Here is an 18,883-nt window from a genome sequence, read left to right on the forward strand (position 1 = left end):
AACCATTCAGGTATCGTGTCCTGATTCATTTGGTTTCCGTCGGATATAACGGCGATGCAATAACTAGTCAAGCCGCATATGTGGATTTCGATTTTGTTAAACATTTTGGTTAATACCTTTTAAACCATTTTAATTCCTGACGGCAACTTCAAGCGCCGTACAATATACTTAATTAGGGTAAACGAATAGGATTATCCCAATCGATGCGAATCAAGTTAAATGTTTAACAGTCTATAATAGGAGCATCAACCTTTTTAGCACTTATTAGGCGCTTTTATATTTGATCTATAAACGGTCTCGAAATAATAAACTTGGGTATTAAAATTGGCGAGCAGGTTTAGCCGTTTCCAAGAAAATATTGGTGAAGTTTTATTGGTGATCTGTTTAGAATTCATTTATTTAACAATAACCAAAAAGGAGAAGACATTTTTTAGTCGGCGACTAGGGAAGCCACTCTATTAAATTTGGTCTACCAGGATTTAAACGGAAATGATAGTGCTTATAAGATGCAATCAGATTGTTATCTATTTGTTGATATGCAAATGATTTTAAAAATCATTTTCTATCAGAAAATGCTAGGAATATAACAAGTCAAGGCGACTCACATCGTTATTTATGTAAATTAGCCATGTTCTTTTTTCCGAATATGGAATTTTTGGGTCATTTATTCTGGAACTGTTCAAAACGAGTCATGATAAAGCTTGTTGACCAGGTTTCGCTTGTGTAATAAAAATCTCCTAAAGTGTCGAGATCGGAGATTTAGATTAAGGGTTTTAAGAAGCCATCTCGGCCCCGAGACTAATTGAAAAATCAAATCAACCAAGACTGCAATGATTCTATTGATTGTTGTTTACTCCGAGATATGGCAAACGTTTATTTGTTTCAGCTTACGTTTTAGCGGTTTATGCAAATCAGTTTCATCGCAGTTGAACAAGTTTGCGCTGGCTTTCAGTATTACCTTTGTTTTTTGTTGCGGTTATTTTGTTTAACGATTTTTCACGTTTTTTGTTTGGCCCCAAATGTCCAAGTGGTATTTTTGCTGTTTCTTTTCGGTTTTGCCATACTCAACAGGTGGCCATTTTATAGAGCCGCCAAAAAAAAAACATACACAAGTATTTGAAAAAAGATCTATGCAAATTCCAAGACTTTGTCCGGCTCACGGTGCGTATACGCGACCGGCTGAAATGGTTCAGGGGCGTGAAGGACCAGTTGGCCCGATGCACGGTCAGTTGGCCATTAAACAGATTACACGTTTGGCCACTGATTCACTGCCGCTAAGAGGCGCTTAAGCCCGGCGACAACAACAAACTGCGGCGATAACAACTGCAATGAGCGCTTTTTACACGGGGAAAAATATATATTGCAAATGTGATTTGATTAAAATACAGAGAAGATTAAAAAAGACAATATAAGATGTTATTGATTTACATAAAAAAAAAATTGTTTTTAAAGGTTTTTTTTTTTAATTTTAATAAGTTTCCCTAAGATTTTTTTGATATCCTGTAATTTTTTCATAATTAAATGCCAAACAAAATATATGGAAAAGATTAAAAAAAGACATAATAGGATGTTTTTTCCCACATAGTTCACTTGTTTTATATGTTTTTATATATTTATTCACTTTTCTTAACATTTAAGTCTATTTCATATCAGTAAATTATTTTATAATTAAAACCCAGTTTAAAATTGAACCTTAAAAAAATGTTAAATGTTAAATCGTTCACCTTTTTGATGCTATTTCTCTCAGTGTTCTAGGCGGAGGCTGGCTCCGGAGACGGAAAAAAATTGCCAGACAAACACATCGCCGGCCAAATGAATGCACAGGCACAGGCAGAGGCATTCCGGCAAAGCCGGGCTGAGGACGGAGGAGATTCGGTCGAAGGCAGTTCAAGTGCACATGGGCAACATGAGCTGGGATGCTGCGATGCTGCTTGAATAAACAATTGGCGGGCTTTGGCCAGTCGGCGTGCAAACAACGCGACTCTTGTGGCAGAAATGGCTAACAAAAGGGGTGGCCAAAGGGGAAGAGGAAGGCAATCGGTGGCTGTGGCTGGGACCGCAGGAGACAACACGTTGCAAGTTCGATAAATGGCCCGGCTCTTTAAAATAAAGTTTTCCATGCAATGGCTTTCTGATAAGGCTGACAAAATTACGCATACGCCGCATGTGACGCTGCTGCCGGCGTCGCCGTCGACGTTGGCAGCACTCTCTTTCGCTGCCAACGCTCTCATGTTTCCTTTCTCTCTTTTTCTTTGCCCCCCAACAACTTGTATGAATGTGTTTTTAGTTTTTCCGGCTTTAGGCTTTGAGCCTTTTCGAGCCTTTTGCGATTCAACTATATCAACTGCTTTACAAATTATTTATAGAATTTAGAATGAGGCACCAGTGCGTAGTTGTTGCTGGAAAATTATGCTTAGTTTTATTACGTATAAATAATTAAGACGGCCAACTTGCCGCACAGCTCATGTGGGACCAGGGGCACATGTTGTTGTCCATTGACTAGCCGCCCTCGCCACCCAATTTTTCGCCTTTTCCACACTTGTGGCCTCACCCTTTTGCTTTGGCAAAGCCTTGTAAAGCCGCCTGGGAACTAATTTCTGCTACTTTCCTCCCCGTTGCGCCCCACAAGAAGTTAAACGAAAGTGTTGCCCGTTGGGTTCGTCTCCAGTTGGTCCTATTTATAGCCAAGTGCTTGCAGCCAAGACGACTGCAGGGAAAAGCCGGGAAATGCAGAAGTCAAAAGCACCTGAAGTCTCTGGACGCCATGCAGCGGAAAATTGCCCTGCACCCTAAGAAATTGCTCTTTGATTTGAGTCGAAAGAAGTCTGAAAACACAGTGCAACATATTGAAAATGATTTAACAATAGTAAGACACATTACTGATTCTATTTTCAGATAGCTTTCAGAAAAGATTCCCCAAGACAACACAACGACCATAACCCATAAAATATTTGTTTTTAACAAAGATATAAATTACTTAAAATTTAAAATAAAATGTTTGGATTATAGTACCTGTGATTTATCAAATATCAGGAAAACTTAATTTTTAAACCTACCCAAGACAGTAGCATAAAAGGTAGATTAATCGTAGGTCCGATTATATTAAAGATTAGAGATAAAATCATATTAATGTTCACAACGAAATGATAAGATTAACAGCATTATTGTGCTCAAAACAAATTCAAACTGGCTTAAAATACGCTTTTGAATAAAGTCTGACTGACTCTTCCTTGAAAATATATTTAATTTTATTTGCTAAGTCACAATCTATTATTAAATTCTTTAAATTACCATACAATTTCGCGACTTGAAATGTACTACTTCAACTGAAAGTCAATCAAAACCGTTTAATTTGTGTACCGAAAATTCGATTAACAAAATGTTGAGATAGCTGTTTACTAAACCGAGTTTTCGTTTTATTTTAACTCTCTCTCTCTGTCTGCATTGAAAAGTTATCTACTATTTCGAATTCTTTCAAACAATGCTTTTAATTGCATTTCGAATTTTGCACTCCATCAGTGTCGGCAACAAAAGTATCAGTATCAGCCAAAATGTTTCATCAGAGGCGGAAAACAGTAGCATTTTAGCTTGGCATTCTCTCGATGTCGCCGACGTCGCTGTCGGCGTCTCTGCTTTTGGCGCCGCCGACGCAGTTTCCGTCGAAAGTTTCGTTTTCAGGCCTCAGTCTCAGCAGTCTCAGTCTGAACGCTGAACGGAGCGCATCGCAGGGCACCCACACGCGAATTCAGTGCCGGCCACTTCGAAGCGTGCTCCCCCTGCGATTTAATAAACACAAAACTCGCGTTTTCGCCGGCTGAGATTGGTACACAGAGAAAAAAGTTCTAAAATCGATAGAGTGTCCGAAAAGAAAAAAATCTAGATACGAATTTTTATCCATTTTAAATTTTAAACTAAACAAAAAATGTGAATGTTAAATTAACTTAGAAAAAGGCACAAATACAATAAGCTCAATAATTATTTGTACAAAACAATTTATAACAAAATATATGTTCCGGTTTAAAAGCTTTTGCTGAAATCATATTATAGTTAATTTGTTTATTTTTCATATTATTTAAATATCATATTATTAATTTAATAGAACAGTGTATTTCTGCGTGCGAAATTAAGTTGTCGGGCAGTGCCGATCGGTCTACTTTGTGTTGTGCGTTCAGAAATCTTTCGGATTGCCTTTGTGGTTCCTGCTTTGTCCCATTTCCGAACAATGACTGGCCAATGTCAATGCCATTTAAAATGACCAATCATTGTCTACCCATTTCGCCAGTTCCATTGATCTCTTACAATTAGTCCCCTTTCTAAATCAAACCCCTTTCGCCCCGTTTTGTGTAGTGTAGTGAATTAAAAGAGCGGAGTACCCAAGAATAAAAAGGAAGCGAGCTTAAAGAAAAGTGTCCGAGGGCTTTGTGAAAAGTGTCCTGTTACCGGAAGCTGTCGCCCGAAACTATGCAGCAGTGAAAAGGCCCACATCCACCAGGAAATACGTGGAAATATTCATTGCCATTCAACTGGAGGCTGAGGTACGTACTTACGTCCGAAAACTATTTTGAGCGAATACCTTTTGATGGCATTATTCGGTCACGTAAATGGGTAAAAGTCCTAAAATTCCACAAATGCATATTGCCCACCGAGTCGCCACTTGAAGTCAGACATTTCCGAACGATAATTGGTAGTGGAGGAAATGCATTTCAGCTTGTGGTTATCTTTGCCCACCCCAAAGCGATTAGCGTCGCTTTTATTTACTTATTAAATAACATTTAGTTTTCGCCATTTCTGCTCATATCATAACCCATTCATAATAAACGGCAAACAAAATAGCCGACAAACAAATAAAGCAAAAACAACGGCAATGAACTGAAAATTAACTATGCATATTTGCGCAGCTCATTAATAAATATAACTTGGAGTCAATACGAAGAGACAAAGCAAATTTTGGCTCTTGGTTGCCCTTGATGGATTTGTTGGCCATATGGTGGCTCAAATATTGGCAGAATGTCTGTAATCTTGGTAGAAACTTATTAAGTATGTTTGCACATTTCATTCACGTTTGGAGGGTCAATACATAAACGGAAAATAACTAGTCATCTTCCGGTAATATAGAAAAAACTGTGACTTTGTTAGACGGAATTATTCTGTTTAGATTTAAGAGTATTTATAGAGTTCTTAAAGGCTTTTTTGAGACTGCAATATACCATCTTCAACGTTCAACGCCTTGCCTGTCTTGTCTGGGTTTATTTCCCCAATTTTTTGCCGGCACCAAGAGTCTCCGACATTAATGATCTCCCAACGGCATTATGTTGATTGAACGATCTTTGGCACAGCGGCGGAAATTGAAGCTGTCGCCGGGGCTAGGCAATATGTCAACTTACCGCCTGCGAATTTTCCGATTTATGGGGGCACAGCTTTATATATACGATATATTTAAAAGGCGATAATTGCATATTGCAATCATGTCGAAATAAACTTGTAATTATTGCATATAAATCTTGAGTGAGAGCTGTCGCGATTCCTCGAAGCTATAATTATTTCTTGGGTGGCTTCTTTGACAGTTTGATTTTCTGCTGATTTATTTTGCCAAGCGTGAAATGAATTCGAATTAAATTGATTAAATGCGAGAAAATAATAATGATAGAATTATTGATATTTTTAATAGGGGCGTCTCTTTGACTATATGACTTTCTAGTAAATAGTTTGGCTATGCATGATATGCATAGGAAATGCTTTATTTAAATGAAAACCCATCAAGCGGCTGAGTCATAAATATTCTTATTTTCAAGAACTTCCCCAGGTATTTTCCCTCCAAATAAGAATTTGTTATCTACGGGCTGTCTTAATTAAATGACAAATGCCCTGTTGCCCCCGCGCTTCGCCAAATTGGCAGGACAAAAAGTTTTGACAACAAACATTTTCGGTACACATTTGTAAACATTCGTGGGCCTGACATGGCCGACAGTGTTGAAAGTTCCCCCTTTTGTTGCCGCTGTGACTCTAATTCACGGCAACAGCAACCGGCAGCGACAACTGGCTGAAAAGCAAATGTACTTTGATGTAATACACATAAACATTTGCACGATGCGAATAACTGCAAAAGGGAACGCCACCAATATTAGTTGCAAAACCTAAAAAAAAAGAGATGGGGGAAAATAGAAAAATGTAGGCTTTGTCATGCCACCAGAACAATGTGTGCCAATTTAAGAGGCTCGAAAACAAGTATAAATCTTCATGAGTCAGTTTGAAACAAGTATGACTTTTCACTAAAAAAGCAATAAATGGCAACATGTACAAATTAATTAAAATTGGCTACAAATTTGCATGTGACCCCCACACACACCCCTTGATGTCGTCATTTCAGCCGTGACTCAGTCCGATGTGAGTACAAAATCACTGCAGTGATAACTGGAGGAACTTACGTCTCAATTAGGTCACTTGTGAATGGCTTTGCGCGCGTTCGATTCGCGCACTTGGGAAATATTTAAATTAGAAACATGCCCAGTATCCGCAACTTGTGGCCCGATATGATATAATGCCGCATATTCGCATCTCATAATAATATTGTTAAATGAAACCAGGCAGTTGGTGCTGAAAGATGGAGAGGGTCCCTCGGCAGCCAGCTGTCTGCAAGTTAGTGCTACAGGTGGAGAAAAAAGTTGAACAAAAAATACAAATTTAAAAGAAGCATAGCATCATCAGCAAACATCAGATTTTCCATTATTATTTTTAGTCAAGTAAAAAATTGTAATTTAATTTTTTTTCCAAATTTAAGTGACTTTGGATTTAGTTTGCGATTAACCTTGTTCAAAGGACCATATAACCTACAAATAATTCAAGTTATTTAAATTGGTATTTCTTGACTTTTTGAGGGAAATAATACTTATCTTATTTCAAGACAAATATTTTGTACATTCCAAGTTGGTCTTTCATTGTTATATAATTTTGTTATATCCGGTAGAACCTTTGGTATTCCCAGATAAAATATATTCATTGCAATAAAATATTTCACCATTAATCAGCGCCCGTCGGGTATAAAGATCTTCAGATAAAAAATCACAAAATTTGAAGGGAAGTTTATATCCGGTTAAACCTTTGGAAATTTGAAATAAGAAAATGTTGCACAACAATTTTTTTTATCAGCTATTGTCGAAAATAACAAATTTCTGATAAAAGTAAGGAAGTGTTATAGTGTTTCCGAAATACATTGTTTTCCGTGCATGACGACAGTAAGCTACTAAATCAAGTAGCCAACCGGCCGGGCCAAACGGCTCCAAAGGTAACAAAATTAACAAAATATATGCCGCAAAATATATAGCCAGAAGACGAACAGGTTTGGGGCATTAGCGCGGCCTTACACTCAGATTGACTTTCAGATGCCCAGATGCAGATGCATTTGCATCCCACAGATACGTGTTGGGGCCGAGTGAAGATATGTGTCCGTGTCCGTGTTTACATAAATATTAGCTCGCAAGTGTTGCGCATAATTGTTGTGAAAAATTGGCGTGAATTATTTGCGGTGGGCGTGGCATGCGGGCATTTGGATTAGTCTAATCAGCATTTTGCATTTGAGGCTACTTTCCCACGATCCCTAGGGGCGGTATTGAATTTTGATAAGGCCGGCGTTTTTGTTATTTAATATTTATTTCGAAAATATTTCTGTACTTTCCCAGAATTAAAGGTCTGCTGCAATTTCAGTGAATCATGTGGTCGTTATTTTGCTGACCTTGCCATTATATATTTTATCGCTGAATGCTTTCGGTTTTTTTCGGAACTTGTTGTCATTGTTTACGGGAGTCCAGGACAATGGCCATTGTGCCTTGTTGTTTATGCATTTAAGTTAAATATATAGAATAAACAAAGACATTGTCAGAAGTGGCCCCGTCGCTTTTAATCATAATTCCCAGTGATTGCCCACGTTTTGCCTTATTACATTTTCATCACTTACGAGAACCATTAAAAAAAGTCCCCCTTTAATAACAGAGCTGCCCAGCCCGCGCCTTTTAATTGCCCTTGTACGATGGCAATCTGTGGCTAAATAATATCAATTTAATTTATGCAAAACGCTCAGCCCCGTCACCTGAGCCTGGCGCCTCTGAATCAGTCTTTCGATCGATTCACCTGCTCGTGTTAACAATAATTGGCGGCTGCCGCCTTTTAAGCGCGTGCGCAACGCAACCCGTTTAATCTAAATTTGCTCACTGACTGTGGGTTGGAATATATGTATATATTCATTTTTTTTCGGCCACTATCTGTTTGATCGAAAGACAATTAGCCAAATAAGTCGACGGGGAGCAGAGCAAACCCGTGCCAGGTCTTAATTAATTGGCATGCATTGTGTGTGCCGGCGACTTGATGCGGTGCCAAGTTGGCAGCGATTATCCGCCTCGATTGGCGCGACAAAGGAGTTATGCAAAAGCAGCAGACCACTTCGTTTGCACGGAAAAAAATACATAAAAATAGGTTACTTCCAAGAGATTATAAATAAAATTATTACATACAAGATATAGATTTATAAAATCTATTTTTACAACAAAATAAAAAGCTCGAGAGTCGAAGAAAAGTCGTAGATACAATGCTGAAAATCATATTTTCTCTCTCTGCAGTTAATCATAAATCTCGAATGCGTTTTTATCAGATCGCTTAGAGTTGGAGTCTGGTTTCCATCGGATTGCGGTTGTCCTCCAGTCGCTGATCTTTTTTCAACTTCTCATTCGCCAATTTATGCAAACTTTGGAAATTGAAATTCATGCATACTCATTGACTAGACATCAATTTGACGTAATGGGAATTACTTTACATATTACGACTAAATTTGCTGGGAGTTTGAGTGCAATTACTGAAAATATATTTATTCTCGATCGGTATCGTCGAGATGGAAACTAGTTCTGCGCCTAACGATCTTAGTTCTCATACACGCTTGCGAATTTGAATTTCTAAATAAATTAAGGTGAAATATAAACAAACATAAACTACATCAGTAAATGGTATTTCCATGCCCACGTGCCATAGGAATATTTCCAGTATCAGAGGCAATAAAAAATATAAAATATGTTCTCTTTTTATCAGGCATTTTGGTAGAAGCTTTTGCTAAAATTTCGTCACGATTTGTCCATCGGCAAACCTCTCAATTTAGATATCATTTATTGGTTTCTATAGAAGGTAAACTTGAAGATGGTTTCTATTATCGGCTCCTTTGTGGAAACCATTTGCAATTGAATGGCTTGGCAGGTCATTAATGTTATTCTCAGCTTTTCAAGGCGTTGGTGTACTCGTAAATAAAGTGCATTAAGATGCTTAAGCAGATTAAACAGATTGCGTAATACGTTGATGTGTTCAATGGATGTGTAATCTAAGATAGCGGTTTGTGGATTTTTGACATTCAGATTGATACATTCAATTAGATCGAAAAAGCTATTTCTCGATTCCGCTGTTTCTATGGCTCGAAAGTTATTTATAAACACGCAGATGGCTGCAAATAGTCCAGCGAGGGAAACTCATCCCATGAACCTGTTCGTCGCGTGCTCGTCATAAATTCCCATTTAATGTGGAGACTTACAAAATATTGTATACACTGGTGAATTAGCATGAGGAAGACATCTCTTTGATGGTCCAGCCGACTGGCTGTGAAATCACCAGATTGCACTATGAAAATTCTAGCACTCGCTATATGTTTATTACTTATTGTTATATATATTTTCATTTTTACGTATAGCCAGCGACAATGAGCTAAATACGCGAGACGTGCGAGCATTTTAATATATTTATTTATTACTTCATTTCATTATCTCTGGCAGGGACACGTCGGCGGGGTTGGGGGTCACTTAGTCGGCTTTGTGGAGCATTCATGGAACTCGTTTCAATTAGGTGGAGATGGAGGAGGAGGAGAAACCTTTGACTAATAGCCACGTATGCGTAATGCGCCTTTAGCCGAGCGAGGATGTGACTTATCGACATCTATCGTGTCCTGGCTTCCGTTTCCTGCTTTTGGCAGTCAAGTGCCACTCGACAACTCGCTACTTAACCTTTCAAGGAGTAATGCTCCGCCACCCACCCGAAACCACCCACGCACATTGATTATTAACACAAGTCCAGGACGCTTTATTGCCGCCTTTCGTGTGCGTGTCCTGGCAGGGAGATCTTTCCTCCGGGCAACAGCAGCCGCATCCATTCCAAATGGATATTAGATTTCGTTTGGCCAGGACTTCAAGTCCGGCTAATAGATTTTTTGTGTTTATCTGGTGACAGGCGGAGGGAAAGGCGCACTCATTGATTGCCAATCAACTCCAATCAAATGGGTTTCGTTCCCGGCTTTAATTCGCAGCTTCAACTCGGATTTCTCGCTGTATTTCTGTGGCCAAGCTGATAACGGGCTTTGGGCCATAAATACGTTTTTCCAGCCTGTGGCAAGCTCATATCAGTGGCCGCATTACGCATACGCCACCGAATCCTAGACTACTAAACTAGCATGATGAATGTTTCAACCCAACCCAGGCACACCATTATTTCTGGTTTTTGTGTGTGTTTTACAAAGAAAAAAGAGACATATTATTCCTTTAAAATAATTTTCCGGCCAACATTTTAATTTTACGCGAAAAAAGGCATTAAAAGCTAAACTGAAATGTTTATAGGTCTTTTTAATGGGACCGTGCAGTTGGTGGCCCTACATATGTTGTCACAAGGTCAGCCCAGACAAATGATTCCATCACAATTGGACAGACAGACGGACATATAATTGTCTCCCGGCCAGCTGTCGTCTGTTGAAGTGTGAAATTTATGCCTATTTTAAAAGCAGAATAAAATATTTGTTCTCACTGATGATGTTTTTTGGGCCTATGGGAATTTGGCTAGATTATTAAAAATATAAAAACCATTTTAGTGTATCATTCCCGCGAGTAGAGCCTTCTAGGAAATTTCCATGAAAAGCAAAATAAATAATTAGGCTGCTTTCCTCATCGGCCGCCTCACATTTTGCGGCGACTGGTCGCCAGAATTTTGTGAACTTTTGCTCCATTTCGAGTTACACTTTTGCATTGCGTGGCTGGCCAACTGCCAGCGGTGGAGACACCAAGAAAACTCTCCTTTCCCCAGGCGATTTTCGATACCAGACTGCGTGAAATGAAGGGGCCACCCAGTCAACCTTGAATCCCGTGGGCCAACCAAGAGTTCAACTACCTATTTGGGTTTCTGCGTTGCCAGGGATCGTTGATCAATATTTCTTTTCGGCTGCCACTTTCAAGCGGCCAGAAATGTCCGAAGAAAACAAACACACATATTGCATGCGAGATAAGCGGAAAGGAGCTATAAATAAATGCAAAGCATTATAATGACAGCAATAACGAACATGCTGATGCCTCGGCACACCCCATTCATCAAGTTCGATGGGACACGCACGGCCGCAGCCTCAGAACTGGAGATCTCTCATTCCGATTCCCGATCCCAATCCCCACATGATGCACATTTCATTGAACTTTTTCGCTGTCTGCGCCTTCGTTTTTGGGATTGCGACAACATGTTGCACATGGCCGCCTTCCAGCTAAGTGCAATATGAGTAGCACTCGTCGCTTAGAGATTATTTAAATCACTCGCCGGCAGCTGTTTCACACTAGAAATAAAACTGGGAACTATAAAGAAATTATTTATTAAAATTTATGGAGTTTATTTTTGATCTTTCACAAACTTAAAAGTTTTCCTCTTTGTGTTTTGTATAATAATTTTTTACCAACTCACAATTAAATCTCTAGTATTTTTCCAGTGTACTAATGAAAAGGGAAAGTACTTTGCTGAAAGAGAAGCTGGGAGCAAGTGTCTCATTGGCAGTTTCAGCTTCTGTTCCTCGGCTTCCCAGGCATGTGGCCAATTAGTAGGACTGCAACTTAGCCACGTTCTTCAGGAGATCGGGGTCAGAATGTAAATGAGTATCAAAATCGAGATCGGTGGATATTTTTATACTTTTTGTTTTGCCATTTTTTTTTTTTGGGTCGGGTTCTGTCTGGCGATTCCGTTTATATGTTGCCATTCGTTAACATAATTATCAAGGGAATTAACCTAAATGCTTTTGTGGATCGGAATCAGTCGTAAAAGCGGGAAGACTGCTAATATTTATACTACCAAAAATACACAACTAAATTTACATCAATCTTGTTAAAAATTCCGGTGCACTAATTCTTTTTATTTATTTGCCATTGTTGAGTTAATATTAAACGGTTGTCTGGGGAAATAATCCTTTGGGTTTAAGGGGAATTTTGTTATTTATTTTTCATTGTTTGCATTCGATTGTGTCAGTCAGTCATATATTTTATTTTTACCCATTTTTCTCTAGATGTTTCAACGACCCCAAAGTGAGAAGCGCAAAAATAAATTTGAGGAATTACCAAGAATATTTTCAAGTTCAAAGTTCTCTGTACAAAGGAAAAGAATGATTGATATTGCACTTGTGAATGACATGTTCAAAATGTTGTTTTATTTATGGTTTTTTAAATATGATATTTTTTATTTAATACCATTACCCCTGGAATATCATTGTAGTAATTATATAAACCCACTCGAATTATTTTCCATTCTCTGCGATTGAAGTTTTCATTCAGGCATTCAAATTTCTTGGCCTGAATGTGGGTCTTTATCCATTTATTATGATTATGCTTCTGCAACTAATTCCCACTCTTCACCTCCGTTTTCGGCTGTCAGCCGGTCAATATCAAATTACGCTTTGGGCTTTTATCGCCCATCCATACATTTTGACCAGCATGCAACAGTTGGTCTCGGCTTGAATGTCTTTGTGGAAGTGGTTTCTGGTGCTCGGATTTGCCAACTTTGGATTTCGATGCATTCTCGTTTGTTTATGCAAAGCTGTCTGTAAAATGTTTTCCACCTTAAAAGAAGGCACTTAAAATGTTAAACAGTCAGCCCAATCACCAAACAATGATGATGTGTTTGGATTTGTGGATTGTGCGTTGTACGTGTTAACCTAAAAAATAAATAAAGTCAAATTTGGCATGTAAATCCTTTAAATCAAACAAAAGGAATTGCAGGCGGTGGGGTTCTGGGTGGAACGAAATAAACCAAGGCCAATAAACGTCGGCGGGCGACACGCCAGCTGACAGCCAACTCTTTGCCAGCCGTTGCCCCTTTTCTCATCCGCATCCCCATCCGCACAGCAAGTACATCACAAAACAAATTGGAAAACATAAAATCAACAGAGCTAATAGTTCACTTAGGGGCGCAGAGCCGGCGACAAAAAGTACGCGACGAACCGAACAGAGCCCTCTGAAATTTTGAATGCGGGTAGTAGAATATGGTATACCCTTTAAAGTTTTAAAAAAAAGCTAAAAATATAAGTAGGAATTATGAATTTGGAAACTAATACTTTGCTAAAAGAATTACCATTTATATTCTACTTTCAATATTTCTTAAATAATAAAGAAAAATCTAATAAATAGTGTTTAAAAATATTGGATTAAAATACTCCTTAAATTATTTAAATATTTATTTTTTAGGTTTGAATACTTTTTTCTTGTAAGGGTATTCCTCGACTTTGGCTATCTTAGCAGCAGTTGCCGCCGCTTTTCAGTCGTTCTCGCTGTCAGAGAAAGATGGTTCTTTGGTCCCTTCTTCATATGACATAGTGGCACAGTTTTCCTTCCTCATTGGTCGTCGTCGTCGTCGTCTGCGACCAGAGAGCCCTTTCATATGCCCCCAGTCATATTGAGCCGATTTACTATTGAATATAACATTTTATTTGAATTTTCAACACTTTTTGTGTGTCTTCTACGGTTCTCGGGGTTTCCCTTCATTGGATCTTCTACGGCGGTCTCACCGCCTTTAAATGTGCAACGCTCTGACGACTTTTCAATTTGATGTGCGCAACTTTTTACGACACTAACCAATTCAGAATTGTTGCGTTGGCCGGGGGCCGAATTTGATTTAAAACAAAAAACTGGGGAATACTTGCCGCTTCACGCAGCTGTTGCTGCTAGTTTGAATAAAATTTTATTGCTTATTGGTTTTAGGAATTGCATATGGTAGATGGTCTGGGCCAAATGGCATTCTATGAGCATGACCGGCGGATGCAAAGCGGAAAATCATAATGACTCGTAAATTCATAAGTGAAATACACATGGAGCTTTTGATTCGGGCCATGCAGGGAGTTTTATTTATTATGACCGTTCTTTCGACACTTTCGTGGGCATTTACATGAACCGCGCTCCGTCCACGCCCAAGTTTGCCGGTTAGGCCCCAATAATCGGTCGTACGTGCGTCCCATTCTAAACAAACAGACGGAGTATTATTATTGGCCCCTCCGGGAGCCAGACAATTGCGCTCATATACCTACAGATAAGGGCAGAGCAATAGAACTTGGCTAGGCAACTCTAGAGATTTCACTCAATTTTTAAGAAATATACTTTATGTATTATCTTAAAGGCGTTTTAATATTTTTAGATTTTTTTTGTAATAATTGGAACACTTTGACTTCATTTAGTAGGAAACGAGAGCAATAATTCAATTTATTTTTAAGTGCCCATATACTTTCAAAAATCATAAAATGTGTGGAAGCGATTTTTTTTTCAGAGTGATACTCACCTAATTAAATTTAGCCTGTAAAATTATGGGATTTATTAACATCACAGTTTATAACTTACACACAAAAAAAAGCACGTCGCCGTAAAATCGATAAGTCCAGGTAATTTTCTGGTTATTCCTACTCATATCGTTTTTACCTGAAATATTCATAAAATTTACATTAAATAATATCATTTTGCCGAATTCTCTCTCTCGGAGATTCTCTAACTTCGAAAAAGAGCGCAAGAATCAATATGGCGAATAAAATGACATGAGTGGAAGCGAGAAAGACTGATTCGAAATTCGAACTGACGTACTTCAAGCATGTTTTCTCGCTCGCACTAGTGTACGTTTTGGTCAGAAATAAGATTTCTTACATTTCGAACATATCACATTTACCTGGCCCCATATCAAGTTAAAAATGATCTTAAAAAAGGTCAAATTGACCTACGATTCATATCGAGTTTTTTTTGGGTGTAGAATTAAAGATTTTATTTGTATATATTTAATCTAATAAATCTTATTTCAATGCTTAATAAGTTAATATTGATTTTTCGGCTAAAAAAAACTATTTAAGCAAACCAAATTGTGCGAATGTTTGGGGGGGGGATCTCCATTAGGAGTGGGAATCTGTATTGGGCGGTGGAATAAGGCCAGAAGGGGTCGCCTCTGACATTGGCCACGCGGTCCATGTTGCACGTGCTGGCGGCTTTCCGTCTGTGAACTGCATAAACGTTGCCTCATTATGTCAGGGAGCCAATTGTGAGAATGCCAAGAAACAGGAAAGACACACAACGAGAATCGCCAGGAATTCGTATGATAATGCTTGAAAATCAAATTCCTCTGCGGGGATTGTTCAATTTGTATGGCTGTTTGTTTTTGGCGCCTAATGATGCCATTAAGTGGCTGGAGCAGATTGCTGTACAAGCTGTTTGGAGTAGGAAGTCTGTCGGCCAAAAATGATGTAAGTGCACATATGTAGACAGCACTTGATGTTTAGCTGGTTAAAAAAAGAGACAGCCAAATGTTTGGGAATACAATATTTTTTTATTCTGGCTGCGTTCGCAACGAAAGCTGAAGTAATTCTTTTTTTTATACGTGACGCAATTGGACACTTTTTTTTGCACGTGACGGCTGTTTAATTTTCTATTTTTAAAGAAACTTCCAAGCAAAACAACTCTGATGTTGTTTTAGATTTTTAAACCATTTTAAAAGCAATGTTTTTAGTATTCCTGATCAGTGCAAGAAGAACAAAATTGTTGCATATTTTGAATTTATCTATATTTTTAAGTTAATGTTATTAATTTTTATGCAATAACCACACATTCTATATTCTTTATTAATAAACTGAATGCCATTAAATTGTTGTTTTTATACACTTTCTTGCTAATTTATAGTTAATCATTCTTTATGACTTTTCTCATGAAAAATAGCTCATATAGAGGATGTATAATATGCACACAATTCAAGATATAGATTAGCGGTCTGTTGCAAGTTCTCATTTTCTGTAGTTTCGTTGATACTTAAAGACCAATCGATTGCCGAAATGTTTTGAGGGAGCTGTCATCCGACTAATTGAGACATGAATACACTTTTACTTAATGCTCACAATTGAAAGTAATTTGCATTCGGCGTGAAAGTGTTGTCTCCAAATGTTTTTTCTTGTTCGGTTCTTATTGTTGGGCTGCCAAGTTGCGTTTGATAAATATTAATTGCCCACAGACAGTTCGGGGTCAGCGACATAGTTTCCGAATGTAAATTGTATCTGTACATTGGATCTGCATTCGCTGGGTAACTGGCGCCCATTAATTGTGTTATATTATTGTGTTATATTATAATACACATGGTTCATAATTGGGTCCATACATAGTTTCTTTAAAACTTTGAATAGACTGGGTTTATCAGCTGCCCTTGGCCACGGATAATTACGCAACATGTAGAAGCTGGGATCAAAAAATGATTTATTGGCCGTGCGATTAAGACTTGACAAAATGTGTATTTATGGGATAATGATTCACATTGATCTCTGACATTCCAACTGACACAGTGAACCCCATAAACAAAGTAATTTTGATCTTCGGCTCTTTTGAGTTCTAGGTGTGTCCCAAACATTGTAAGCAAACAGATACACAGGAAATTATTTTTGATTATTATTTATTTAACGTTTAAAACGAAAAACTGATTTTTATGCACTTTACACAACTTAAATCTCTTACATACAAGTTTTTTAAATAATTATAATTTGTATAGATTTTGAAATCATTTTTTTTAAGTAATCCTTAAAGATTTAATTTCATAATTTGATATAAAACATATTTTTATGGTTAGTAATTTAAACTTATGTCTGACTTTTCCCCAAAATTACAAGCCAAATTATCCTAAAAAAATAAAAAGTTCAGGGAACAATCTTATTTATTTTGTGTGTAGCGATCTGCCCTTCCTAATTACCATTAGTTTTTGTAATCTTGCCGGGCGATCTGCCTGCTTCGAACCCAATGAATGAATCATAGTTTTTTCCGTTGAAGACTGCGATTTTCGTTAGCCAATGAATGAAGACCGACCGCAAAGTTGTGTGGCTTCCAGATGAACTATCTTTTGGGTGTGTGCGGTGCCATGGAAATCAGAATGGGAATGGAATTGAGAATGGGAATGGGGATGGGACAAGGGCTTTGCGGTTTGCAGGGAGGTAATTACAAAATATGGCCAGCCAAGTGGGCCAAAACCGAGGGATGCCCGTGTGCATATAATTTCAGTATTGAGTCAAGTGTGCGACTCGTGTTGCCAATACTGGTGCCCATAATTGCGGGCGGCGGATAAAGTGTCTGCGGTTGGTTTATTTCCACGCACAAGTGTCCGTTTGAGGGAATTGTTTGTGGGTGCAATTTGAGCTGGCCACATTTGGGTATGAATTACCGAATGCAACGGAAGTCCCTCTTTAATCTCATAATTTTACAGATTTACAGATTGATGATAATTTTATTTAATATTTTTTTTCAGCATCCCTGCTCGGATCAAGATGCGTGTTTTAATGCTGGTATTTGTCCTGATTTCTACGCTTCTGGCTCCAGCCCTCGGTTCTTTTGAGCTGATAGGACAGTCTATCAAAGGTAGGTTTATTAATATTATTTGTTAAACGTTTTAACTTAAAAATTCTTCAAAAATTAGAACAAAATTATTTTTCCTATGAAAATACTACGTTTATGATCAAATAATTGTGAAACTAAATGATTTATTTCATGATATACTATGATTATTTTAATTATGTTATTAATAAATAACTTATAAAATGTATAATTTATTTAAACACATTTTTTTCTTAGACTTAATAATTTATTGCATATTTAGGGGCTGCAAAAGTGTCCGTCTAAAGTGTAGCATACTTTTAGGAAATCCCTAATCGCAGTTCAATGCCTCCCAAACTGCAATAAAGAGCGATTACCCTCCGTTTTGCAATTAGTGAGACCTAAAGCGCACCTTTTTCGACTCTTTCAGATGCCCTGGCCGAATACACGCTGACGGACATCATGAACAACAACCAATTTGCGGGCATCGAGTTCGGAGAGGCGGAGGACGGCTTCCCGGCCTTCCGGTTCCTGCAGACGGCGGACGTAAAGTCGCCGTACCGCATGCTCCTCCCGGAGAAGCTCTACGAGTTCGCCATCCTCATCACTTTCCGGCAGAGCTCGCTGAAGGGCGGCTACCTGTTCAGCGTGGTGAATCCCCTGGACACGGTCGTCCAGCTGGGCGTTCACCTGTCGCCCGTCGTGAAGAACAGCTACAACGTATCGCTGGTCTACACGCAGGCGGACCAGAACATCGGCCGCAAGTTGGCCAGCTTCGGCGTGGCTCATGTGCCGGACAAGTGGAACTCGATTGCCCTTCAGGTGCTCAGCGACAAGGTCTCCTTCTACTACGACTGCGAGCTGCGCAACACCACTCAGGTGACCAGGGAGCCCATCGAGTTGGTCTTCGATTCCGCATCCACCCTGTATATTGGCCAGGCGGGCTCCATTATTGGCGGCAAGTTCGAGGTAAGTTCTGGCGGCTGCCAGTTTGATTACCTTTGATCTGCGATCTATTGCAGGGGAATAATTTTCGTAACGTACAAGGGGATACTAATCAATTGCCCAAGATTTAATTGAAGTGGCATTTTATTACGGAAGGGGCAGTATTTAAAAAATCTCTTTTAAGTGGATTTTTAATTTGTGGTCAGAAAAGTACTGATTTATTCTTGTAAAAAGATGACCTAAATTTCTCAATCTCTGAATTTTTCTTGTAATGATAATAACATATTGCATTGCATCATTTTAGATATTTACAA

At 38.5% G+C, this 18,883-nt stretch overlaps 1 protein-coding gene across 5 annotated transcripts in view; it reads left to right on the forward strand.

Moving 5' to 3' along the window:
- Window positions 1–3,684: 3,684 nt before the first annotated feature.
- Window positions 3,685–18,883, forward strand: part of Mp (collagen XV/XVIII-type protein multiplexin) — a 60,215-nt gene continuing 45,016 nt past the window's right edge. For 4 of the 5 annotated variants that reach the window (XM_017153957.3, XM_017153959.3, XM_017153961.3 and 1 more), the window contains exons 1-4: window positions 3,685–3,823; window positions 4,348–4,535; window positions 17,560–17,669; window positions 18,055–18,593. In XM_017153957.3, coding sequence (XP_017009446.1) covers window positions 17,579–17,669; window positions 18,055–18,593 — 630 coding nt within the window. In that variant the 5' untranslated portion in view covers window positions 3,685–3,823; window positions 4,348–4,535; window positions 17,560–17,578. The remainder of the gene's footprint in view (window positions 3,824–4,347; window positions 4,536–17,559; window positions 17,670–18,054; window positions 18,594–18,883) is intronic. The other variant, XM_070214706.1, reaches the window with a different exon arrangement.

This window comes from Drosophila takahashii, chromosome 3L (assembly GCF_030179915.1).
Source record: "Drosophila takahashii strain IR98-3 E-12201 chromosome 3L, DtakHiC1v2, whole genome shotgun sequence".
NCBI lineage: Eukaryota > Metazoa > Arthropoda > Insecta > Diptera > Drosophilidae > Drosophila > Drosophila takahashii.